Source organism: Capsaspora owczarzaki (assembly GCF_000151315.2).
Source record: "Capsaspora owczarzaki ATCC 30864 unplaced genomic scaffold supercont2.2, whole genome shotgun sequence".
In the NCBI taxonomy this organism is placed as follows: Eukaryota; class Filasterea; order Ministeriida; family Capsasporidae; genus Capsaspora; species Capsaspora owczarzaki.
The window spans coordinates 1,464,387-1,489,440 of record NW_011887293.1 but is presented as its reverse complement, the minus strand read 5'-3'; the positions used below and the strand labels follow the sequence as shown (position 1 = coordinate 1,489,440).

Genomic DNA, 25,054 nt, shown 5'->3' with positions numbered 1-25,054 from the left:
TGCAGTCTTTTTTTTTTTTTCTTTTCAATTTTGTGATGTGAGTTGGATTGTTTTCTACCTTCGCCCTTTCGCCGTTCACTCCCCTCCCCGCCTTCCACCGAGCAGCACCCAAGTGACTCACTTTCCTTACAGACAAGCGAGGGTGTGTAATGAGACAGCGCGCGAGTGAGCGAGTGGAGCGGCGGTGCTGCTGCTGCTGGTAGTGTGAGCGGTCTTTGTTTGTGTGTGGTTTCTTCCAGTTTTTTTTTTTCTTCTTTCTTCAATGACGCTTTTGACTTTTGCAGCAATGTTCCCAGATTGCGGGAGTGAGACCTTTTGCTGCGACGTGTTGACGGTGGGGTTTGAAAATTGAAAATAGTCGTCGCTCGTCCGACAGTCGAGAATAGAGGCAGAAGGGGCAAAAATAAAGAGCGAAAGGAGGTGTTGTCAGGTGCGACTGCTTAAAAAAAAAAAAAAAAAAAAAAAAAACCAAACAACCGCAGCAGCGCTATTTATCAAAACAGCCACTGTGCATGGCATTGCGCTCCTTCCAGAACAAGCAATGCAGGTCACGTCGCAGTCCTCTCTGCGCGCTGTGTGGCGAATGCGAGGTGTGCGGTTGGACGGAGGAGCGTCGAGACAGCACTGAGTGAAGCGCAAAACAATCAAACAAAACCAAAAAAAAAAAAAAAAAAAGCGATTCATAAACAAAGTGTTTATTATTTATTTTAAAGGTGTTTATTATTATTCCTTTCATCTCAAATTCATTCTGTTTGAATTTGCATTGGAAAAAAACAAACATACCATTGAAAAAAAAAAAAGCCATTGAAATCACAACAAGTGTTGATCAACCAGCATAACACATTGCTGGAACACAGTCTGGAAAACACGCAACAAGAAACACGCGGCTTTTCCATCATCATCATCATGATGATCATCGCACCGCGATTCGAGACAAAAGCGATGGGCTGAGGGGCTTTGGGAGGAGAATGAGAAAGAGGGCGTGGTCAATCATCAAGCGTCAACAAAAAGAAGAAAAAAACAAGGGGGAGGGGTTTGGCACTGAGGAACAAAGCCGACTGAGACGATTGATCAAAACCTCACAACAACAATCGCCAAACTACTCGTGTGACTGCTACAGAAACAACCGAGCCGACAGAAGATGACCGATTTCAACCCGAAGAGCTTCTCGCTGCGCGCGCAAAAGAAGCTCATTGGCAAGATGGCCTCGGGCAAGGTCGTCAAGAACTTTATTGACGACGAGGTTGCCGACTTGCTCGACCAGGTAAACACGCTCACGACGAGAGAACCCCCCGGGAGTCGGTGCACAACTGTAAACGCACTTTTGATCACATTCCGGCTTTTTTTTTTTTTAATTTAAAATTTTGGTGTTTCGGGCGCAGGTCTACGAACTCGCCGCGCTCGAGGCCGACAAGAAGGAGGCGCAAAAGCTCTCCAAGGACTTGATCAAGACGGTCGTCAAGCTGGGCATTCTGGCCAAGAACAACCAGTTTTCGGCCGAGGACATTGAAACGCTCAACCAGCTGCGAAAAAAGACAACCAACACCTTCCTCAGCCTGCTGAGCATGTACGAGGTCGACTTTACCTTTGACAAGGTCATCCTCTCGGCCAACATGGCAGAGATGCAGCGACTACTGTTGGTACTGCTCGCCAAGCATTTGACCGAAAAGTCGTGCAACCGCGCTCGCCACGTTTTTGCCTTCTATGGCAGCCCCGAGTTCCTCGAGAACATTTTTGACAAGAAGGGCAAGAGCCGCGAGACGCTTGGCAAGGTTTGCGTCGGGCTGAATTCGCTGATTGACCAAAAGAAGCTTTGAACGGAACCGACCTGGTCGCAGTTTGTTTTTTGAAGAATACTCGATTGGGTGTTTCTTTTAATGTCTGTGCTGTGATTTGTGTTTCTGTGCTTCCGACTGTCTTGGCATGAGCTGCAAAGCTCGGGAGGTGTTCGAGGACGTTTTCGAAAGTCGCCCTGTTTGACTGTTGATGCCATCCTCCGATGCTCAAGTTTCCTGCGTCACACCTTGCCCTTCCTTGTCCTTCTCTTGCTCCTCGTGGTTGGTTGTTTCTGTTGTTTCATGATCGCGCGTTCGTTTTTTTCTGTTGTTGTTGTTGTAGTTGTTGTTGTTGTTGTTGTTGTGTGTTTGACGTTTGGCTCGTTTTTTTTCGACACTGGTTTGTCGCAGTGTGTTGTTTTTGTCCGTCTGTCTGTCTGTCTGTCTGTCTGTTCTACTGTCCATGTCCTGGTTTGGAGTCTTGTTTGAACCCAATGATGAAAGCATTCACTACAGTAACTTTGCCATCACCCTTCGATTTCTACGTTTACTCCCAGCCTATTCTTCCAATTCGTTGGTGTCTGGTTCATCTGTGTTGCTTTGTTTGTCGGCGACGTTCAATCCAACTGAGCTCAGTTCTCATCCTCCCGCGGTCTCAGATTTCTTGGCATCATGCTCGGTCGCCTCGTGCTGCGCTCGACCGCGCTGCCCGTCCAAGCCCGCCTCACCCATCGCCACCACCACCAGCACCAGCATCACCCCTCCTTCATCCATCATCCTAGTCCACCGAGTGCTCCAAGTCGTCGTTCGTTCTTGTCATCGGCGCAGGCGGATCGGCCATCGTCGCGCCCACCGGTCGCTGCCGCTGGCCCAGCTGGATCTGCCGCTGCCAAGACACTCACGGCCGAGCTAGAAGCACCATCATCACGCCAAGCATTGCGGCCCACATTGGCTGATGCACACGTCAAGCGCAGCCAGCCTCGTGTGCCTCCCACTGCTTCGTCGTCTACTTCTTCTTCTGCTGCTGCTGTTGCTGCTGCTGCTTCTGCTCGCAAGCGTGCTAGTGCTCAAGTACCAAGCATACCACTCAAACCGACACCGCGAGATGCATTGACAGGGAGTACCACGCTGAATCCAGCGGATCAGAGTGGCTCAGACAGCGCAACAAGCACACTCAGGTCCACCATCGGGAACGCGCCGCCGGATTCAGACCAACACCCCAAAGCTTACCACTTGGACAAGCTGCGTGCCAGCCCAAAGCGCAACGAACGGGCCATTGACAAGGAAGTGGAGGCTGTGCACGCTGCAATGGCCCTTGATTCGCCACTGGTTAGCGCGATGCTGCAGCAGGACGATGCCCGGCTCGCCGCGCTGCTCTCGGAGGCAGACTTGGATGCCTGGCGCAGCAAGTGCGATGCTTCCCAACACGTGCCAGGAAGCACATCGCTACTGGATGCGATCGGCGCGAAATGCTACCCATTAGCACGCACGATTCTCGACGCGCTCCCGAAATCGGGCGAGGCCGCCCGTCAGACCGTCGTGCAGCGCTACCTCAATGTCACCAACTACAAGAATCAATCTGCACTGCGGCTGGCTGTCTCTCGGGGTGAGGTGGAACTGGCAAGCGCCTTGTTCGGTGCAGGGGCGCAAGCAATCCCTCACCAGACCACCTTTGTGACTCTGCTGATGGAAGCGGTCTGGCGAAACGACAAACCCATGATAGAGCTACTCTTGAAACGGTCGGACATCCCGGTGGATGCTGTCACCCATCAGGGCTACTCTGCGCTGCGATATGCCGCGGCAATGAGTCTGCCCGATGTCGTCGATCTGCTGTTGCAAGCAGGCGCGCAACCCGATCCCTCCGACCCTTCCTCGATGAGCGTGCCGCTGGTCGCGGCGGCTGGCGCAGGCTGTCTCCCCGCCGTTCAGTTGCTGTTAGTTGCTGGAGCCGACGTCGACTTGTGTGACAGTAACGGCCGTTCTGCGCTCGCCTCTGCCGCCGCCCTCGGGTATCACGAGATTGTCAAGACTTTAATTTATGCGGGTGCAACCATCAACCCGACCGTGCCGCCTGCCTCGAAGAATGGTGCTCCTCTCATTGTACCATTGCATGTGGCCATCTTTGGTGGTCATGTTCAAGTAATCCAGCTCCTTTTGGCCGAGGGGGCTACCTGTCAACCGCTGACTGGCTCCCTCGAGGCGCCGCTCCCGCTTGTCTGGGCCACACGGTATTGCAAAATCGCAGAGATCAAAGCTTTGCTTGAGGCCAAGATTTTCGACGTGAACGCTTGCAACTCGAGCAGTGCGACGGCCTTGGATGATGCTCTGCAGTCGCGCCTGGCGACTTCCGAGCAGGTCGTTGATCTACTGCTGCAACATGGCGCCAATGCCGCATCTGAAAATTTGCTAGTTTTGGCCGCCAAGAGCGACAGTCCCGCCAAAGTCAAACGGTTGGTGTCTGCCGGTGCGCCTGTGGAAGAGTCAGGCGCTGCTCTTGCTGCTGCGGTTCAGTCTTTAGGCTCTGCGTCCTCTGAGATTGTTACACTGCTGCTTGGTGTGCACTCGGAGAGAAGGATCTCCGTGCCCCTTGCGATACTCCAGCAGCTCTTCCACCATTCCGTCAAGAGCCAAAATGTTGCAAAGGCCAAACTGCTTCTCGGCGCTGGCAACCTGGATGTGCTCCTTCCAATTCCGCCCACAAAGTTGCCGCCATTGCAGGTTGCCGTGCGTGCCGGCAATCTGGCAATGGTGAAGCTGCTTTGCGAGAATGGAGCTAATGTGAATGAGCTCGTGCCCGTTTCTCCCAAGGGAACTTCTGCTGCTGTGTCTTCTTCCTCTTCCTCTGCTTCTTCTTCTTCTTCTCCTTCTTCTTCTGCAGCACGCGATGCTTATGCGAGTACGGCAGGCACACGTCAAACAACTGCGCTAATCACAAGCATTCAGATGAAATCCGACCAAGTGACTGCAGAACTTTTGGCCCACGGAGCCAATCCGAATCTCGCTGCAGCGCAAGGAATCAGCCCGCTCATGCTCGCGGCGGAAGCCTTGTCTTTTCCCCTGGTCGAGATGTTGTTACGCGCGGGTGCTGACGTACTCGCTCGCGACAGCCACAATCGCACCGTTCTCATGCATGCTGCCCGCTCTCGAGCTGCAGGGGAGGCGTTTGCCAAGGTCGATCGACTCATCATGGATGCGATCAATCGCGCTGCGCCAGACGCCACACTTGCAGCAAAGATTGGGTTTGATTCGAGCTCCAACAACAAGCATGGGGTAGCGGCACACTCGCAACTCACCGTTCTCGTGGACGCAATCGGCTCCAGTCAACACAAAGCCCTTGATGCCTTGCTCAAGACCTCCACCCTGTCTGTCGATCAACACGCCACTCTGTTACACGAGGCTGTGAAGCGGAATCGTGTCGAGTGTGTTCGCGCGCTGCTCGACAATGGCATTTCCCCGAATGCTCGCCCCCCAGGCCGCATGGGCTCGGCTTTGTTGGTGGCGTGCGAAGAAGGATTTCTGGAGCTCGTCGAGCTGCTGTTGCAGCGCGGCGCTCACGCGAACGCCGCGACCGACCAAGGGTGGACGCCGCTCATGGCCGCCGCATTCCAAGGCAACTATGGGGCGGTCGATTTGTTGGTGCGCCATCTCACGCCTGGCGACTTGGCAGCCATCAATGTGAGCGGCTGGACGGCTTTGCAGACCGCCGTCAACCAGGGCCAGTTGCGCACTGCCAAGCGCTTGATTGAGGCAGGCACATCTCCCGATTGCCAACCTAGCCTCCTGGCCCCGTCCCCATTATGGCTGGCCATTACGAATTCAAATGTTTCGATGATTGCTATGCTGTTGGATTGCCAGGCAAAAGTCTATCGGCCCGGTTTCCGCTCGCTGCTCGAACATGCCATCAATAGTGGCAATTTGAATGTGATTCGCATGATCTGGCAAGCCAACGTTGCCAATCCTACCGCGTCCGATCCATTCATGTCCGATGCGCTGTATCTGGCTGTTCGGCGAGATGCGGCCAGTACGGCAAGCCTCCTAGTCGAGCTCGGGTGCAACCCTGCCAAAGTTTGGCCTCTCGTTCGATCCCGCCGCACCAGGTATTCCATGATGCGAACACTTGCAATGCTTGAGAGTCGCTCCCCTGCCCCGGCCAAGCGCATTGAGGCTTGAGTGGAGATGCCTTACTTTGTTGCATTTGAAATCCGTCCGTTCAAACCTGCCCCCAAGAGTCTGTTACTATCTTTTCCAAACAAAGCACTTTTGGCCCATCGTTGTTGCCGTCATTTCGCCCATCTTTCGTGTGTTCAATTGTGTCCCCCAAAGAGCTGGAAAGATGAGAAGACGAAAATCGAAAACATCGACAAAACAATGCAAAAGCACACAAATACCATGTCGCAGCTCCCCCTTGCGCCACGTCAGTAACTGGTATAACCAGCACTTGGCATCAATTACGGCTTGAATGCGGCGAGGTATCGACGGAGTGAACTCGCGCCCATGCATGTGTGCGTTACTGTATGGTGCTGTAGATCTAGTTGACTAGGAAACGTCCTCTTGATTTTGATCTCTCTTTTTTGCCCCCCCCCCGACTTGTAGATCTGGTTTTCTACGACACTTTCAGCCTTTCAGCCTCTCAGACTCTCAGACAGCTCGTGCTCACAGTCAAATCTGACATCGAATCCACTCTTTTTTTTTTTCTTCTTTTTTTTTTCATTCACTCGACTCTGTAGTCATCATGTCCGGCACACTCGTGCACCGGAAGAAGGCCGCGGCAGCCGCCAGCGACAGTCTTGGGAGTAGCAGCAGCAGCAGTGGTGCCAACGGAGGGGACCGAGCAGGCGCGTCCGCGAGCGGCGACCGACAGAGCGAAGAGGACGCGGCGCACACAAGCGCGCAGCTCGACGACGCCGACGACAGCGAAAAGTACAACAAAGAAGGGTGGCTGACGCTCATGGAGGAAGTCCTCCTGCTCGGCCTCAAGGACCGCGAGGTGAGCGATGAGGAGAGAGCGATAAATGACGGGGGTTCGCTGAACGGTCTGCCTCGTTGTTGTGCTCTGTCGTGGTTGAAGCGAACGAGTGTCGTTGGTGTTGAGGGAGAAGGGGCTGGGTGAGTCGTGCTCTGACCCTGCAGTCGACGGTCGACCCACTGAAGGCGGCAGTTGCGATGAAGGGCAGTCGAGTCGATAGATGAAGGGAGTCGCCTTTTTTTTTTTTTTTTTTTTTTTTTTTTTTTTTTTCTGCCAACGAGTCCCGCCTCGCAGTGAAGGGGCTCAAAGGGGGTGGGGGTGGCTGGATGGATGGTCTCTGTGGTTACAAATGGTCGTCAGTGGTTACAAATGGTCGTCATTGGACGAGCAAGCGAGAGGTGGTGGCGGCGGGGCAAAGTGGCAGCGATAAAAATCAAAAGCCCTTCCAATGAAAACGTCACCAAAAAAAAAAAAAAAAAAAAAAAAAAAAAAGGGTTGAGATCTGCATTCGTTGTTGAATGGAAACAGACATCACGACGAGGCAAATGCCACCCAACGATGGAACGATGGGGGAAGGTTGGGTGAAAAGCAAGAGTCATGGTTTTGTAGAAATGGAACGAGGCGAGCAAAAAACGAGGCGTTGGAGAGCAAAGAGAGAGCGAGGAGAGTGGAGAAGGCGTGAGATGCTCAGAGAGAGCGAGGAGAGTGGAGAAGGCGTGAGATGCTCAGAGAGAGAGAGCAATGGGGGATGGTTAGGAGAGGAAAGGGAAGCACACAAAGGTCACCCATTGCAACTGAGATGAGCCAGGCTTCAACGCAAACCAACCTTGCAACGTGGGGATGTGGAGAGACACACAGTTGAAAACGCGGCGTCTGCCTGACTTTCCACTCACTGCGCAACCGTCCGTCGGGGCTGATTTCGCACCCATAGGGTTATACGTCATTCTGGAACGACTGCATCTCGTCGGGCCTGCGAGGATGCATACTAGCCGAGCTGGCATTGCGCGGCCGTGTTGAGCTCGAGCGCACGGGCATGCGCAAGCGATCTCTGGCAACCCGCCGCGTCATCCTCCTCGACGACACTCCCACCGGCGACGTTCTCTTGGACGAATCGCTTCGTCATATCAAGGAAACAGAGCCACCGGAAACGGTCGAGTCCTGGATTGAGTATCTCAGTGGTAGGTCAAACCGATTTTCTTTTGGAAGATTTTTTTTTTTTTTTTTTTTGGTATGGTGCTCATCAAACCCCCCTCCCCCAAATCCCAAATCGTCCTGTGCTTCAGGCGAAACTTGGAACCCGCTCAAGCTCAAGTACCAGCTCCGCCAGGTGCGCGAACGCCTCGCCAAGAACTTGGTCGAGAAGGGCGTGTTGACGACAGAAAAGCAAAACTTTTTGTTGTTTGACATGACAACACACCCTGTGGTTGACTCGGCGCAAAAGGCCAAGGTCATGAAGAAGGTGCAGAATGCTCTGCTGGCCAAGTGGGTCAACGACGTCCATCGCATGGACAAGCGAACACTGGCTCTCCTGTTCCTCGCCCACGCGTCGGACGTGTTGGAGAATGCCTTCTCGCCCCTCAACGATGACGATTATGACCTTGTGATGCGACGTCTCAAGGACCTGCTAGAACTCGATCCCGAGATTGAAACACAAAAGCCAAACGCTAACGAAATGATTTGGGCTGTCGCCCTTGTCTTTTTGCAACGCTAGAGAAATTTTTTCAAAATTTCAGAGTTGGTGCTGCGTCGTTGTTGTTGTTGTTGTTGTTCTTGTGGTGTGGTCTGTGTTTCTGCGTTTATGTTTTATTGGGTTCTTTTGCTGTTGGTTATGTCTGACTTTTTTTGTTGTTTCTCCCCATTTGAACGGTCTGTCGGGATTGCTCGTTTATTCTTCCCCGTCAACCGGCTCATGCTCTCGCTCTCCCGATCTTTCTCAGCTTTGTTGTTAGCCCTCTGATTTTTGGGGTGGCTGCTTCTTCCCCGGTGTGTGCTGTTGCTTTGTACTTATTGTACCAAATTATTCTTGTATCCCTTCTCTTTTTTGTTTCTTCGATTGCTAGCTATTTGCTATTCACGACTCTACACACTCTTCAATTTGCCTCCCCTCCCACCAAATGCTACGCCACTTGCTGATCATCAGTCCGGCGGGCACGGTGCTCTACGACCGCGAATTTGTCAAGCTGATTGCCCAGCCGCGTCTGACGGGCTCCCTCATCACCGCCATCCTCAAGGTCTGCAGCGACGTCACTGGCCTGCCTGCAAGCTACGTTGAAATCGGCGCAGGTAACAACGCCGGACCGGGAAATGCGCGAAACGAACATTGAATTACAAGCGATTCAAATTCCATACTCTCCATATACCAAGCGATTCTGCTTTGGGGTACCTTTTTCTGGGGCGCGCCAGATGTTTTTGTTATGATTTTTGACTTTTTTTTTTTTCTCGTTGGATTTGTTTTCCTCTGCAGTCGCCGTCTCCATCCGCACCGATGCCGGCCGCACTGGCATCATCTGCGCGCTGTTCCACGACGTGCAGGACGGCAAGCAGCTCGGTCAGCTGGTCGCCACTGAGCTGCTGCGGCTCTTCCTCGACCGTTTCCGGCAGCACGTCTCGCCACCGCCAGTCAACCTCGGCATCTTCCAGTCGTTCCACTCCAAGATTCTGGAAGGCATCCGGAGCTCAGTCCGACTGGTGGTCGATGAATGTGAGTCGATTGGTTGAGCCTTTTTCAATTGGTTTCTGAATTTGCTCAGATTTTCGACGTGACACGAGATGGGTCACCATTTCCGTCTTGTTGTACATTCGAGGATTGGAAAGGATTGTGGGGAAGAGAACGATAGGTAGGGTTTTTGCCGTGTCTCACTGTTGGTCTACCCCATTTGATGTGACAGTGCAAAGATGCGTCCCTTCAATCGAGCTGTGCTTCCTCGCAAGCAATGGACGGATATCTCACTCTACCGTTGACATTGATGGGGTGGGAGTCATGGCCAATTTGTCTGCACTGCGTGAATATGCCGAGGAGCTAAGTACGATGATTGTGTGGAGGTTGTCGTTTGTTGAAACTCCACCCCCCACCAACATGTATAAGCCACTCCGTCTTTGCTCTTGTTACTGCTGCGCGCATAGTGGCTGCGCGAGGGGACACGTGCAACCGGATTGTATTGGAGCGAGTGGCGAATCGAGTGGTCATTCATGCAATAGGGCCGATGCTGCTGGTGGTCGTCATGCCCCGGATAGTACCGCTTCTGGAAGTCCAGGGGCAAATTACAGCTGCAGTTTCATTAATAGCACGAGGTATGCACAACGAGCATGTGAGCGGAGAGAGGGGTGTGATGCTGAATGTCGGATTGTCCCCCCCCCTCATGATTGGTTCTCTGTACGCCTGCCCAACACAGTATCCGAGCTGTCACAGCACATGCAAGGCTCGACCCACACCATTTTGAGTTTATAGCGGGGCGCAGCTTTGTATTCCGATGCTTTTGTTGTTTGGTTGTCATTTTATTGCTTTTTCTTCATTGAGCGTCTTCTATTTTGTATTTTGGGGTGCCCCATTTCGCACGTGGGTTTTCACGTGCGTGGATTCGCCCTCTTGGAGACAATAAGGATTTTTCTTGTCTGAGACAGCGTGGCTGGTCTGCTTTTGGTTCACCTTGAGCTTCCGGCCATATTAGTCAAAGTCAGGTCACGCCGCTGATTGTTTTCACCTCTTCATTTCCTCCCTCCTTTCGTACCCTTTCTTGTCTTGCTATTGAGTGCTGATGCGCTTGTTATTTACTTGCTTGTGATTCTCATTCTTTCTTTCTTTCTTTCTTTCTTCTTCTATTCTTCTTCTTCTTCTTCTTCTTTGCTTTTGTTTGCTTTTCTTTCTCTTTCTCCCGCTTTGTGAATTTTTTTTTTTTTTTTTTTTTTTTTTTTGGCCTCGCCTTGCGTTTTTTTTTATCACATTCTCAACAACTTTCTGCGTTTCCTCCTCGTTTCTCCTCGCGGCTGCACCAACACCTCTCTGTGTCAGCCCACGATGGAGAGGGACCGCAGTGGTGGTCACCGTCGGCTTCCCGCCCGGCGTGGAGTAGCAGCAGCGGGAGCAGCACCGCCAGCGGACGTGATCAATTCCCCACTCCTCCTCAGCCACCCGCTCTCGACCAGCCGCACCGCCACCACCAGGCATGCTCCTCGTCACTTTACCAACAACAGCATCCGCGGCAGCACGCTGAACGTCGCCCCCTTCGCTCTCCTCGTTGTCTTTGCCATTGTCGCCATTGTTCCAGTTGAGTGTTTTCATATTTGAGCATGCGTGAGCGATTTTGTTTTTTCGGCATTCTGCTGATTCCCCTGGGCTTAGACTTTCATCGCTCGCCCGAGGCGCTTTTATTCCTCGTCTGTGTATTGAACGAGTCGTGATACTTAAGCCGGGTGCCCAGCGTCGAGGGTGGCGGTGGTGGAAAGCATGGTGGTGTTCCCTTGCGTTTGAAAAGGTGTGAACAAAAACAAACAAAAAAACAATCAAAAAAAAAAAAAAAAACCCATCGAGGGCTCGACTCTCCACAAGCAGTGGTGGTTTGGTGGTGAAGGGAAGGGGGGGGGGGGTGAGGGCGGGGCGAGATCTTTCACTCTTTATTGTTAAATTGAAAAAAAAACACACAGGGAGTGGTTATTGGAACTGGAGTGGAGAAACAACGAAGGGAAAGCGCCAGGACTAGGAGGAGACAAATGAAATGCCGAAATTGGGTTTGCGCTGCTGATGACATTTCATGGAAGGTGACAAAGGGTAGAAGGGTGAAGGGGGTGGAGAAATGCTTCTTCAACTATTACGATGTGATAGTGAAGCCATCCAATGATGGGCGCAAGGAATTGCAGGAATTTCGCGGAATGTTCTGTGCTGACCTTTATGTTTGGTCATTTTCGTCGTTTGATTGTGATGCAGGTTCGCGGTCAAAATTTCTGGGATGGTGGTGTCAAAAGCGCCGTGATCAGCTGGTGGCAGAACCGAGGCCTCTGGGGCCCAGGATGGGTGAACAACTGGGACACTGTACGGCTTTTTTGTTTGAAGTTTGTTCGTTGGCTTGTTGGTGAAATGTTTCGTTGAATTTTTGAATGTCTCGATTTGCTTATCCGCCGTGTTGCGAGAACAGCAAGTGTATAAGGTGTGCCCAGCTAATCAAGCAATCACTGGATGGTATTCTGAGAATTGGAACAAGAAGGAGGACCGTCTGTTCTGGTTTGTGTGCAACGGCGTGCAGTACACCAACCTGGCAAACTGCCTGTGGACGGACTATCTCAACCAATTTGACACTCCCATCAACTTTGATGTTGGTGCAAGCCCGAATAAGATTGGCTCCGCCATTATTGGCTGGTTTGTAAGCTGCACAGTACCACCCAATGTTTGAAAAGGCGATGGAACGAAAGCTGGCCAATGATGTTGACTTTTGGTGCATCTTTGACAGTCGGTTCACGACAACGGCAAAGAGGATCGCAAAACACAACACTACTATTGCCGGGTTGGATCAAACACGGCCCAGAGAATCAGCTCGTGTCGAGACCGTGGCGATTTGAACGGCTGGGACGACACCATCGCTTTTGAAGCGCGATACGGAGACCAGGACGGTTCTGTGCTGACGGCGCATTTTAGCCATCACGACAATGACAAGGAGGATCGTATCTACCGCTTCCGCACATGCGTCGACTCTCTCGTTTGCGACTTTAACAAATGGGGCTCGACGTGTGCCGAATCGTGCAGTTGCGACACCCGCTACACCATTCCAGGCTGGGACGAGCCGGACCTGAACAGGTATTATCCTTCCGGGCACTGTGCGCAATCTTCGCTGTACACCACCGACTCTGCCCCAGGCTCAGGCATCGATATCTATTTCCAGGCCGCTGTGCCAAGCTTTCCAAAGCGTAGTGCCGAGTTGGCCACATCGTTTGGCGGCACATGCTATTGCAACCCGGCGTCGTCAACCAACTACATCCCATTCAGCCGTCACTGTCAATCGGGAGTGAACAATGACCTCTCTGATTGCTACTTTGGATTGACAAAGCCGCCGAGTCAAACCGTGTTTACCAAGTTTTCAAAGTTTTGCGAATCCTCGACGACGGATTACTGCTCATTCCTGTATTCCAGCACGCGTCGTTCTCGTCAGTGTCGCCCTCCGACCTTCGAGTTCAACAGTTTGGGACAACCACTTGGCGGTTTTGTCGACCATAATTCTATGTCTGGCGGCAACCACCAGTGGTACTTCCAATGGCCGGGTCAAGATGACCCTACTCTCTCTGCGTGGAGTGCACTCAACTCTGGTTGTTATCATGGCAACCCAAGATTGGATCAAGCCAATCTATGCACGTGTACCAAGACTGCCTCCGGGTACCCTACCACGTTCGGCATTAGCGACGGTTCCATTGCAAACATTTGGAATGGTCTGCGGTGCGACACTGCTGTTCCCATGTTTGTCTTGACTCGGACGCTTGTGGAGAACACCAACGGCTTCGAGAATGGAATCCCCTCGTTTCGCTCGCTACAGTCCTCGCTCGATCCGGCAGTGCGAACATTCGAGGGTATAGTCAACCCGTGGATGCCAGATCCTTACAAGTGGGTGACAGATAACAGGGGCTCAACACCGTTGCAGTATGATTATCATTACGACGCTCAATCCCGCAACAAACTCGGCATGTACATTCGGTTTGAGTTCAACTACGAGGGTGCGCCCGACACCACCGATCAAAACCTCGTCCTCGTTCCCCTGAGCGCCGGAACGAACGCAGCCGGATTGACCAACGCTTGGCTGGTCAAGGATTGGGCACCTGCGACGAATTATCTCCCCCAAACTAGTGGCTCTGTCAATGGCTTCCTGAAGTATCTCGACTCGGCATCACAGGAAATGCGCCCTCTCTCCAGTTCACCTTGCGGTTCGAGCTGCAGTAATTCCTTTGCAGGCGACATCAATTTCACCCCTCCGTACAACACATATCGCCGCAACATTTGGTACGAAATCACTGCGGGTGCCACAAACAACATCAAGTTCAATCCGCCGGCAAGCTGTCGCATCTTCTCAAGCGCCCGCCCTGCGGACGGCGTTGTCAATGAATGCACCAAGCTCACCATCAACTATCGATTTGCCAACAACTTTGCCTTGAGCAATCAGCGCACCGAACGCTCGTCCACGTTTATCATCATGTTCGACCCCACTCGCCCTGTTCTGGCCTCCCCCGCGGATGTGTTTGACCAGGCAAACACCAGCCCGCGTTGGATTGCTGGCTCGTGCAGCTTTACCGGCCCGCTCAAAGGCCAGTCCCGCGCTACCAACCCTGCCTTGGCTGCTTGTGTGACGCAGACTGGAAGCCCGGCGTGGCCCCAGTTCAAGTTTAGGCCCTCGGCGTTCTCTGAGATGCAGTCCTCAATCAGAACCTGGAGTGCTGCCGTTTTCAAGGGCAAAGACTGGTCCAATCCGCTGATTCAAACGAGCGGCAATATTACCTCGTCCAATCCTGCTAGCATCTCTGTCACCTTTCCGAGCAATACACTTCCGGTCAACAACAACGTGTATACTGTCAAGGTCCGTGTCGCCAATGCGGCTGGTGACGGCCGCTCGGCGTTGTGGATGCTGTCCTACGACCTCACTGCTCCCAGCGCCACCGTGGCCGAGTGCTTGGATGCTGGAGCACTCCCGCAGCTGCCCAAGCCGTGGAACATTGGCAATGCTGAGGACAGATGCCGAGCTACGTCGGAAACCAACAATCTACCGAATCGGGCATACATTCCCGATCCGAGCGTTGTCTGGGACCACTATGCCCAGATCAACCTCGTCGATCGTGACCTGGAGCTCAAGAACATGTTTGTCGATCCCAGTTACACATCCAGCAATGCGTCGTATCATCCTGCCCACGTCTACAAACCAACTGGCAATGAAAAGTGGTACCAAACACACGACAAGAGCTTCCGATTCCGCTGGAATCACGTTTTTATGGAGCCTGATCAGGACATCCTTCGCAGCCAGTCCTTCAATAATACCGATTTGGACAACATGATCAGTCAGTACGATCGGCCTGGCGCCAACTTGATTACTCCCGATCCCGGCTACCTGGACCAATCCATTCTGGACACCGATCTCGCTTCCCCGCAGCGGCTGGCCATCTTCTCGTACGAATTCAGGTTCACTACAACCGGCTTGAATGCGCCTGCCGCATCGATGGATCCGAACACGCCTTCAAGCGATCCCACCATCAAGGTGCGAGTCACTGCTGGCTCCACCATCTTTGTCGGCGTGTCGAATGGCCTTGTGACATCCACCGAAGCCGTTCTCGAGTCCCAGTCCGGGACCCGCTTCAAGAGTGGCTTTTGGTATCACTTTTACGTGCGCGCCTACAACATGTTTGGGCATGTCAGTGCATGGGCCCGCCGCACGGTGCTCGTGGATCTCGACCCGCCAAGCGTGTCGCAGTTGATTGTGGGCACCGGCGATGCATGCGGTCGCACGCATAACTCGAAAGCGTATCAATCCAATCTGATGAACATGAACGTGTTCTTCTGGGTTGTCGACACCCAGTCGGGCGTTGGTCTTGGCACTTGGCCGTCCGTCGACTGGAAGCTCTGCCGAACGTATCCGACGGGCACCTGTCAAGAGATGCCTGCAGGATTGTACCTGCCGCTGAAGCTTCAGTCCGACTTGCCGAGTCGCATCACTGGCCAAGCGCGACCCGACGTGTTTGAGGATGGTTTCAAGGATCCCGTCACCTCCTCGCCAACGGAACGCGACAAGCAGTTCTACCGGCTGCAAACGGCTGCGCTCACCTCCATGCAAATCACGCTGCAGCGCGAGCAGTTCCATGCGTACCAGCTTTCTTCGTACGAGTTCCGCATGATGGTGACAGACCGTGCCGGACTGTTCACGACCCGCAGCGCCCAGGTCACCATGGATTTGACTCCGCCCGAGCCTGGGTTTGTGGCCGACGTGGAGCGCGCAGGCCTGATCAACGACATTGACCACCAAAACAGCCTGGAGCTCTTTGCCTACTGGGACTCGTTCTTTGACCACGAGTCTGGCATTCACCACTACGAGTACGCGTTGGGAACGCCTTGCTCCCCCGTTTCTGGCGACCCAGACGCCTGCAATGTGCTATGCCCGACAAGCGCCGAGCAGCTGGTCGTGACGGACGCTCACGCCGTGCACGTCCATGGTGACAAGGTGCCGGCGCGTGCCGTGAAGGGCGCCTGTCCAGCGGTCATGTGTGTCATCCAGCCGTTCCAGACCACCAGCGACCCTCTTCTCAAGGACACGACAGAAAAGTTTGACTATGGCGCGCGTCGCGCTTCGGTCGATCTGCAGCAAGGCTACTTGGATGCCGCCGGTGTGCGTCACAATACTTCGCAGCTCCTTGCCACGATGGGAGAGCGGCAGTTTGGCGCGTCGGCCAATCAGACCTTGCGTTACAACCGCCGCTTTCACTTTGCTGTGCGTGCGTACAACGCCGCCGACAGCACGGTGGCCGTGTGCTCGGACGGTATTGACGTTGATCACGATGCCCAAGCGCACTTTGACGCCATCAAAGTCTCCAATTCCTACCGCGGCACAGACGGTCGCCAGTACGTCCGCCTCGCCGACGGAGCCAGCAAGCTGCGTGTCGAGCTCGAGTGGAACTTTTTGGACGAGGGCGCTGGCGTTGCCTTTTATCGCGTGGGCTTGGGCACTGCGGCCGAGCACACCGAGGTGGGCAACCGCATCTTTTGGAATGACGGCGTGCTTGAGAACAGCCTGACGCTTCAAATCCAGCCTGGTATCCAGCTCGAGGACGGCGAGGAGTTTGTCATTAACGTGGTTGCCGTGACCATGTCGGGTCGTGAAATCACGGGCACCTCCGCCGAAGAGTACATTGTCGTGATCAGCCCTCCCACAGAGGGTATTGTGCAGGTGGCACAGGGCGGCAGCGGTCAGATCCTCGTGTCCTGGAACGGCATGATTGACATTGTCTCTGGCGTCGACCACTTTGACTGGGCCATTGGCTCGTACATGGAGAATGAAGACATCAAGCCCTTCATTCGGTCTCCTGTTGAAAACTATCGACTCTACGACTGGGTGACCTGCACGAACAACACGCACAACATTAACTGCAATTTGCAGATCGACAGCGAGCCGCTCGCCAAGCTTCTCGACGGCCACAGCTACTGGTTGACGGTCCGCGCGTGGTCGCATGCTGGCCTGTTCTCCACCTCGAGCGCTGCCACGCCCTTCCTGGTGGATCGCAGCCCGCCCTACGCCGGCACCGTTGTTGAAACGCTTGGCCCCGAGTCGCACATTGACATTGACGCGCACAATGGAGCGCCTGGCCTGTTTGCCGTGTGGGATGGCTTCAATGATCCGCACACTGGCATTGCGCTGTACGAGGTGGCCATTGGCACGAGTGCGGGCGCCGAGGATATCCTGGCGTTTGCTGGCGGCTCGCTGCCGTGTGGCTTTGACGTCCACGGCAACCGCAAGTGCCAGACATGGTACTTGCTGAACGCGCTCGGAGCTGGCTACGTCCTTACACCAGGAGTTGTTTACTATGTGTCTGTTCGCGGATTCAACGAAAAGGGGTTGTTTGCAACCGCCTTCTCGGATGGTGTGCGCATCTTGCCATCCTCCCCCACACCTGCTGTGATTTCAGTCGAGACCAACACGTTCGATGAGCGCCAGGCCAACGTTTCTTTTGGCGGAATCTTTGGCTTCCAGCTGTCGACCACTTCCGTGACGGCAACCTGGACGGACTTTTCTTCCGATGACACCTTTTCGCACTACCTGTGGTCGATTGTTGTGTCGCATGACGAGGCCCCCGAGGCCGAGTACGCGGGCATTGCTGGTGTGACGCTGTTTGATCCGCCCAACCCGACCGATTACGTTGCAACCGGTGCCATCGCTCGAGGCGAAAACGGCCTGCTCAGCTTCTCTGCTGGCGACGAATTCAGGGTGTACGTGCAAGTGTGCGACAAGGCCGCAACCTGCGTGATTAGCTCGACGGATTTGTACCGCATCGACGACAGCCCGCCTGTCCCCACGGGTGGACTCTCTGCAACTCTCGAGTTCCCCACTCGCACGACGGTGCAGTTTAACATCGAATTCGACGAGTTTGAAGATTACGAGTCGGATGTCCTGCAGTATGCGTGGGCCATCGGCACGCTGCCGTCGCCAACCGCATTCGTGACAGAGTTTTTCAACGTGTCCGAGCCGTACCAGGTCAGCAACACTGTGCATCGGCTGATGGAGCTCCCTGTGGCCTTTACTACACCCATGTTCATTACGCTTCGTGCGTGGAACCGCGTGGGGCTGCGCACTGATCGGACCGTTCCCGCGGTGCCCGTTGACGGCACAATGTTTGCTCAGTCTCGCCGCATCAACATTCTGGATGTTGATCTGGCATCTGCCTCGTCAGTCACCAGCAACTCGAGCTTTGTTCTGGCGGATCGTGACTACACGTCGTCTGATTCCTCCCTCGCTGCCTCGTTCGACGGCTTCCCTGACACAATCATGCGCTACACGTACGAGTGGTCAATCGGTACTGCCGGTGTCCCTCTGGACAACACGATTGTGTTTGAGGACGTGCAGCGCTTCCAGCCAATCATTCCTTTGCCGCGTGTCGACATGCCCCTGTCGTTTGCCAACTGGATTAACAACCTGGCAGTCGAGGATGTTGCGCCCGTGCGCCACAACTACGTGTACCTGTTCAACTTGACCAACGCGCAAAACTGGACTGCAGGGCTGGCACAGCCGATCGTTGCTGAGGTTGGGCCGTACGTCTACAAGCAGGTGGAAGAGCGCCTTGCGGCCACCTTCGACTCGAAACGCACGCAGCTCGATTATGTGCGCTACGTCCGCCAAGAGTTTGATTCGGCCTTGTCAGGCGGGCGGAACGACACGTCCGATGGCGTTGTCGTGCTGAACGCCGCCTACCTTCGTCTCCTCTACCTTTACCGCACGGCAACGTACAAGGAGGTCGAGGCACTCAAGTATCTTGTTGCAACACAGCTGTCCTACTGGCTGCCTACCTTGGCCCGCGTGCTGACGACCGACATGCTTGCCACGAGCGACTACACTGCCAAGCTGAACATTATTGGCGGTGGAATCGAGGCCTCTTTGAACGACCTTCTGTGGTACCAGCTCGGCAGGGCTTCCGTCATCCCGACCATCTCGTCCAACATGAGCACGGCGGTTCCCTATCTCCAAATTAACGAGTTGCCAGTCGCATCCGGCTTGGAGCTGTTCACGTACGCTCACTGGCTGAACCCCGCGACCTATGGCAACTTGGCGTCGTCGCAGTACTTTGCTCTCACGCAGACGGAAGCCAGCGCAGTCTATGGTATTCTCACCAACATGGCGAGTTTGGACCAGTTTGTGCAGCTGATTGTGCTCAGCTCAGACAGTCCGGCCTTCAAGGCGGACGCGCTCGCCGGCTTGCTGCAGGGCGTGACAATGTCTGCTCAACGCCGCATCGACCTCGTGGACGTCATGAGCAACTACTTTATGTACCTGGCCACGGCGTTCCTCGACTACTACGACTCGCGGCTGGTCTGCACGCGCTTGGTGCGAGATGTTGTTCTTGGATACCAGGATCGCATGCTGGCTCGTCTCAAGGTCATGGATCCGACCTTTGGCCAGCAAACAGTGCGTGGAATCTTGACGCACCATGCCAGTGCTGCTGCGGCCACCAGCACGGCTCTGCCTGAGCAAATGCACACGGGAACCGACGACATTGAGAACGTCAACTACTTTGCTGGTATTGGTGGGCTGGCAGAGCTGGCGACCACCGGATTTACATCTGCAGTGGCTGGTTACGACGGCGTGCAGCTCCCTTGCGCATTGCGCAACACGACCTGGCTGTCGGACGCCCCGCTTCGCACGCACTATTACATTTTCGACCGCGACATGCGCCGCGCCTCGAGCTTCGAGTACACTGGCAACTCTGCGCTCAACAATCTGCACACTGTCAACCGGTTTGAGCTTGCATCGAACGCGCTGGCGGCCTCGGAGTTTGCGCGCGCGCAGTTTGCGCTGATGGTAGATGGCGCGCAGCCGCTGCTCATGTGGGAGCAGTACCCTCTGTACATGTCCAAGCCGCACTTTTTGCACGCCAACAGCAGCCTGCTGCTCGGCGTGGGTGGGCTGAATGCCAATCCGGCCATTCACAACTCATTCTTGGAGGCCGATCCGATGACTGGCCGCGTCCTGAACGGCGGCGTTCGCTGGCAATTCTCGCTCAGCGTGATCAACTCGGACACGCCTCTCCTGACGCCCGACATTCCGCTTGGCGAGAACTTTGTTCCGGTCGGCTGGTTTGATCTTCGCACTGAAACGGCGAATGCTTCGCTGATCGAGTTCCGCAACCGCATGGAGCTGTCCAAGATTGCCTCTGCGCAAAACGTCGCCAAGTCGGTCATCAACAGCACATTTGTGGCCAACTCGACTGCTCCGTTACTGCCGAACGACGCCATTGTCCCGTCATCCAACAATGTGGACTTGCCTCGTGTCGTGACCGCCATCGGTCTGCATCTGCTGCAGGGCGTGCGCTACTATGTCTGCTTCCGCGGCCGCGTTGGCAGCATTGAGGCGCCCTTCACGTACGGCTGCTCGAACGGCATCACGGTGGATCTAACCCCGCCCGTTCCCGCGCACATTTGTGACGGCTCGCTCCTGTGCAACTCGCTGGCCAACGACAAGGACTATCAGGTCTCCATCTCTGAAATGTACGGCAGCTGGCAGCCTTTCGTTGATCTGGAGGAGTCAGAGCTCGTCCACCTCACAGGCATTGCGTACTACGAGTGGGCGATTGGCTCGTCTCCAGGCGGCATTGATGTGTTTGAGTTTAGACACGTCGGCACTGCGCTCAAGGCGGTGGCAGCGGCCGAGTCGGCAACGCACGGCTTCCAAGTTGCACCGCAAGCGGGCGTGCGCTACTTTATCACCGTTCGCGGCACCGACTTGGTGGGTCTGAGTGCCACTGCATTCTCGGATGGCATCATTCTGGACCCGTCACCGCCCGTGGTGGGCAAGGTCACGGTGGCGCGCATTGTGGCCAACCAGTACCATACCGACATTAACGCCATCACGGTGGATTGGGCTGGCTTTGTCGATCTCGAGTCGGGCATTGACTCGTACTCCTGGGGCATTGGTACCGTCCCTGGTCTCGCCAACGTTCGGCCGTTTGTTCGTGTGCCTTCCATGTCTTCGGCGACGCAAACCAACCTGGCCAACGCCATCCAGCAAGCACACGTTTACTACATTGTGGTGCGCGCTGAAAATGGTGCCGGACTCCACTCGTTTGCATCGTCGTTGCCCATCACGGTGGACAGCACGCCGCCTTCCATCGGCCAGGTCCTGGATGTCGCCTCCATCGCCAGCATCCGCCAAGAGGACGACGACTATTCCACCAACCGCACAAGCATTGCTGGCCAGTGGCTCAATTTTGTCGATCCCGAGTCTGGCATCAAGGTGTTTGAGTGGGCTGTCGGCACCAAGCCAAACCACGAGGATGTCATGCTCTTCACCCCAGTGGGAACCAGCACTGTCGCATCGCGCAGCGGACTGTCACTGACCGACGGTCGCAAGTACTTTGTGACGCTTCGCGCCTGCAATATGGCCGGGCTCTGCTCTGTCGGCACGTCTAACGGCATTCGCGTGGATGGCTCGCGTCCCTCGACCGGTCGCGTGTTTGACGGCTTTTCGCATCTCGACTTGGTCTTCCAGTCGCAGACAGACATGATTGGAGCGCATTGGTACGGCTTCCATGACGCCCATTCTGGCATTGCCCGCTTTGACTGGTGCGTGGAGAGCGAAGGCTCGGGCGCAGAGTGCAACACGCGCGGCTGGGAGACTGTGTTTTTGGAAGAATCGGCGCTGGATCCAGAAGTCTCGTTGGCGCACGGCGTGCGCTACTTTGCTCGAGTCCGCGCGTACAACGGCGCTGGCTTGTATGTGACTGGCATCTCGGACGGTGTTCGCGTGGATGCCACTCCGCCGACGAATGGCCTTGTCGCCCTGGATCCCATCTTCCCGAATGTCCCATCAACCTACCAGATTTCCTCCGCGCTCGTCAAGACGACTCTGTCTGGCTTTACCGATGGCGAGTCTGGTTTGTTTGAGTACACTTGGCACGTTCGCCCCGTCAACTACACGGCAGTCAACATTCTCCAGCACAAGGGCCATCGCGGCCGCGACATTATGGACATTGAGATGACTGGCACCTACCCTGGTGGCATGGTCTCACAACTCGCCCTGCAGCTTGGTGAAAAGTACCACATTGTCGCTGAAGGCGTCAACGGCGCGGGTGTCGGCTCGGCGCTGGTGAGCTCCCCGGCGTTTGTGGTGGACTGGTCGTCGCCCGCTGGCGGCTGGGTGGAGCACCAAGTGCTGTCATCGACGACTATCCGCGTGACATGGGATGCTTTTGTTGACGAGGAGTCTGATATTGCGACATACCGTGTGCTGGTGGGCTCTGCGTTGCTTGGTTCGAACCTCGTGTCGCAGGATGTCACGCCCACTCCCAACGCGACCGTCACCCTGATGACGACCGTTGTCACTTTGCCTGTCGGTTTTGATGCCACGACGACGCCGTATTCTGTTGCAGTGACTGCGCGAAATGGCGCGTCGCTGTGGTGTGCCCAACCGACGTACTCTCGCTCGCTGCAAGACTCGCGCCTGTTGCCGTATGCCGATGTCGTGTGTGCCTCCAACAACACAGTCAACCTGACTGGCAGCGTGCAAGTCCTTGACGGGTTTGTGGTTGGCTCGGACATTACCTACCAACCGTACAACGACACCTTCTCTGGCAACTTTGACTTTTCCAACTGGTGCAGCTCGCACTCGACCATCTGCAGCAAGTTTGTTCGTTTCGAATTCTCCATCAAGTCACGCTCGGGTCTGTCCGACGGAGATGTCTTGTGCACCCAATTCCTGCACGCGGTTACTGCCGACATGGCAACGCGAAGCGGTGTTGCGGTTGGCACTGTGCACAATCCCAACTTTAAGGCCTTCCCAACGCAAGTTTGCGGCGACTCTTTCAAGATGATTGAAGGGCAAGAGTACCTCTTCCAAGTGCGAGCGATTGCCAACGACGGCACGTGCTACCTGGCCAACTCGAATGGCGTCAAGGTGCTGGACTCTGCGCCTCGTGCTGTGCTGCAGCGTGGCTATCGCGTGCTTGATGGTCTTGTGCCTGACAAGGACTTGGACTACCAGTCGAGCTCGAGCTCCATCTCGGCATCCTGGAGCCAAGCCTTTGACACTTCCCCGCAGCTGCCCAACCGCTACGAGCTGGCTGTCGGCACACTTCCCTACTTGAACAATGTGCAGGACTTTACTCCTGTTGGCCAGCAAACCAATGTCACGTTCGATCTGGCGGCGCACGGCAAGTCGCTCTTGGTGGGCCACCACTACTATGTGACAATTCGCTGTTACACCGAGTCTGGCTTGTTTTTGGAGCGTGCCTCGGACGGCGTCATGGTGGACAACCAGCCGCCAATGGCCGGTGTTGTCGTGGACGGCTTGGGCCCGGAGGACGCCGACTACAGCAGCGATCCATACACTGTTTCTGCAATGTGGTGGGGATTCGAAGGGATGTACGCTCCGCTGGCCGAGTACTTCTGGGCGATCGGAACCACTCCTGGTGCTGACGACGTCCTGGAATTCACCTCGGTCGGCCTGCAAGTCAATGCCACGTTCGTCTCGCCCACGCCGCTGGCTGGCAAGCTGTACGTTTCGGTGTACGTGCTCAATGCTGTTGGCACCAGCAGCAGCGTTGTTGTTTCCGACGGCCTGGTGCCCGACGCGTCTGCACCCGACGTTGGCGCGTTGCTGCCGTTTGACCCCGAGCGCCATGCCCTGTGCACTCCGACTGTTTGTGCGCAGCGTGATCCGACGCAAATCATTGTCACATGGTCGAACTGGCGTGACATGCAATCCGGCATTGACCGCTTCCAGTGGGCCATCGGCACGCGGCCCGGCGGCACGCAAATCCAAGAGTATCTCGAGGTCGAAGGCGAGGCCACCAACGCGACCAACTCGGCCTTGGAGTTGCTTCACGGACAGGAGATTTACATTACGCTGGTGGCCATCAATGGCGCTGGTATTCGCGCCAAGATGACGTCGCAGAAGCTGCTCGTGGACCTCACGCCGCCCGCGCTGGGTCAGCTGAGGGACGGTCTCAGCACCACGGAAGATGCCGTCTACCAACCCACCAACGAGATTTCGGCCAACTGGGACGGCTTTGACGATCCAGAGTCGGGCATTCTCGAGTACCGCTGGGCGATCGGCACGGGCAAGGGACTTTTGAACGTGATGCCCATGACGTCGGTGGGTCTGGCGACCAGCGCGTCCTTCAACCTGACCTCTGGTGCTGACGGACTCAAGTACTTTGTGACGCTGGAGGCTGTCAACAACGTTGCAGCCATCACGGTGGCGCACAGCGATGGTGTCCAAATCACTGCCATCACACCAACCGTGGGCAGCGTGGTTATTTACGACTATCTTCGTGGCGCCGTCGAGTATCTTGCGGCCAACTCGTCCGTTCTGCTCGAGATTGAGGACTTCTCCGACCTGCACTCTGGCCTTGCCACCTACTCGTTCGCATTCGAGGAGCAACGCGGAGCTGACTGGGTGATGCTCGAGAACGGCACCATCCCTGCCACTCTGAACTTTATCCAAATCACCAACAAGCCCCTCGCGCACTCCGGTGTGTACCGCGCGAGCGTCGTTGCAACCAACCGCGCCGGCTACTCGACTGTACCCACGACCGCGACGGCCCTGATTGACTTGACGCCGCCCGTGTTTGCAGAGAACGCCACGGCGAGCTGCTGGGAGGCAGATCAGTTGCTTGTGATTGGCTTTGGTGTGCGAGACCCTGAATCGAGTCCGGCTGGCGTTGAGGTCGAGTTTGCCCTGACCAAACCTATCGCACCCTCCGACATGTCCATCCTGACCTGGGATGAGGCGGTGCCTGGCGCTCCTTCGACGGCGATTGCTTGCTACGACAACATTTTCGACATGCCTGCTTCGATCACGCACTGCAAGGAGATGGCGTGGCACCACGACGCCAACCGCTTCTGCTACTACACGACCGCCGGCTTGTTTGACGATTCTCGCAAGCTCGTGCGGCTCGACAACTACATTGGTCTCTTGCGTGCTCACAACGGAGCGCATTCCACCACCACCCAGTCCTTCTTTATTCCTGCTGACAATGAGTGATTTGTTTTTTGGTTTTGGTGATGTTTTCGTTTGTTGCTGTGTCTTTTGAGTTTGCGAGTTTGGCCCTTGGAGGTTGCTCACTCTACCTTTTGAGTTTGTTTGTGCTTTTGCTT

General features: G+C 55.1%; 5 protein-coding genes across 5 annotated transcripts; all 5 read left to right on the top strand.

Annotated features, from left to right (window-relative positions):
• The first annotated feature begins 5 nt into the window (after positions 1–5).
• On the top strand, positions 6–2,138 carry CAOG_01643 (hypothetical protein). The gene is made up of 3 exons (XM_004364454.2): positions 6–37; positions 1,121–1,264; positions 1,383–2,138. The coding sequence occupies exons 2-3, from the start codon at positions 1,142–1,144 to the stop codon at positions 1,815–1,817; spliced, it is 558 nt and encodes a 185-aa protein (XP_004364511.1). The 5' UTR covers positions 6–37; positions 1,121–1,141; the 3' UTR covers positions 1,818–2,138.
• A 285-nt stretch (positions 2,139–2,423) lies between these two features.
• On the top strand, positions 2,424–6,088 carry CAOG_01642 (hypothetical protein). The gene has a single exon (XM_004364453.2). The coding sequence runs from the start codon at positions 2,448–2,450 to the stop codon at positions 5,943–5,945; it is 3,498 nt and encodes a 1,165-aa protein (XP_004364510.1). The 5' UTR covers positions 2,424–2,447; the 3' UTR covers positions 5,946–6,088.
• A 357-nt stretch (positions 6,089–6,445) lies between these two features.
• Positions 6,446–8,774, top strand: CAOG_01641 (hypothetical protein). Its single transcript, XM_004364452.2, has 3 exons — positions 6,446–6,762; positions 7,673–7,919; positions 8,025–8,774. The coding sequence occupies exons 1-3, from the start codon at positions 6,508–6,510 to the stop codon at positions 8,450–8,452; spliced, it is 930 nt and encodes a 309-aa protein (XP_004364509.1). The 5' UTR covers positions 6,446–6,507; the 3' UTR covers positions 8,453–8,774.
• Positions 8,775–8,831: 57 nt separating this feature from the next.
• CAOG_01640 (hypothetical protein) lies at positions 8,832–10,333 on the top strand. The gene is made up of 5 exons (XM_004364451.2): positions 8,832–9,024; positions 9,206–9,442; positions 9,630–9,764; positions 9,865–10,032; positions 10,134–10,333. Exons 1-5 carry the CDS (start codon positions 8,856–8,858, stop codon positions 10,187–10,189), a joined length of 765 nt encoding a protein of 254 aa, XP_004364508.1. The 5' UTR covers positions 8,832–8,855; the 3' UTR covers positions 10,190–10,333.
• A 423-nt stretch (positions 10,334–10,756) lies between these two features.
• Positions 10,757–24,941, top strand: CAOG_01639 (hypothetical protein; the record flags this gene model as incomplete). Its single annotated transcript, XM_004364450.2, has 4 exons — positions 10,757–11,005; positions 11,663–11,767; positions 11,871–12,095; positions 12,183–24,941. The coding sequence occupies 4 exons, from the start codon at positions 10,757–10,759 to the stop codon at positions 24,939–24,941; spliced, it is 13,338 nt and encodes a 4,445-aa protein (XP_004364507.2).
• Between the last annotated feature and the right edge of the window lie 113 nt (positions 24,942–25,054).

Bases quoted from the DNA above. Each gene is read 5' to 3' on its own strand.
- CAOG_01643 (XM_004364454.2), top strand. From the start codon at position 1,142: ATGACCGATTTCAACCCGAAGAGCTTCTCGCTGCGCGCGCAAAAGAAG. The intron at 1,265-1,382 runs GTAAACACGCTC...TTTCGGGCGCAG, and splicing joins TTGCCGACTTGCTCGACCAG to GTCTACGAACTCGCCGCGCT.
- CAOG_01642 (XM_004364453.2), top strand. From the start codon at position 2,448: ATGCTCGGTCGCCTCGTGCTGCGCTCGACCGCGCTGCCCGTCCAAGCC.
- CAOG_01641 (XM_004364452.2), top strand. From the start codon at position 6,508: ATGTCCGGCACACTCGTGCACCGGAAGAAGGCCGCGGCAGCCGCCAGC. The intron at 6,763-7,672 runs GTGAGCGATGAG...TCGCACCCATAG, and splicing joins TCGGCCTCAAGGACCGCGAG to GGTTATACGTCATTCTGGAA. The intron at 7,920-8,024 runs GTAGGTCAAACC...CCTGTGCTTCAG, and splicing joins CTGGATTGAGTATCTCAGTG to GCGAAACTTGGAACCCGCTC.
- CAOG_01640 (XM_004364451.2), top strand. From the start codon at position 8,856: ATGCTACGCCACTTGCTGATCATCAGTCCGGCGGGCACGGTGCTCTAC. The intron at 9,025-9,205 runs GTAACAACGCCG...TTTCCTCTGCAG, and splicing joins CTACGTTGAAATCGGCGCAG to TCGCCGTCTCCATCCGCACC. The intron at 9,765-9,864 runs GTACGATGATTG...CTGCGCGCATAG, and splicing joins TGAATATGCCGAGGAGCTAA to TGGCTGCGCGAGGGGACACG.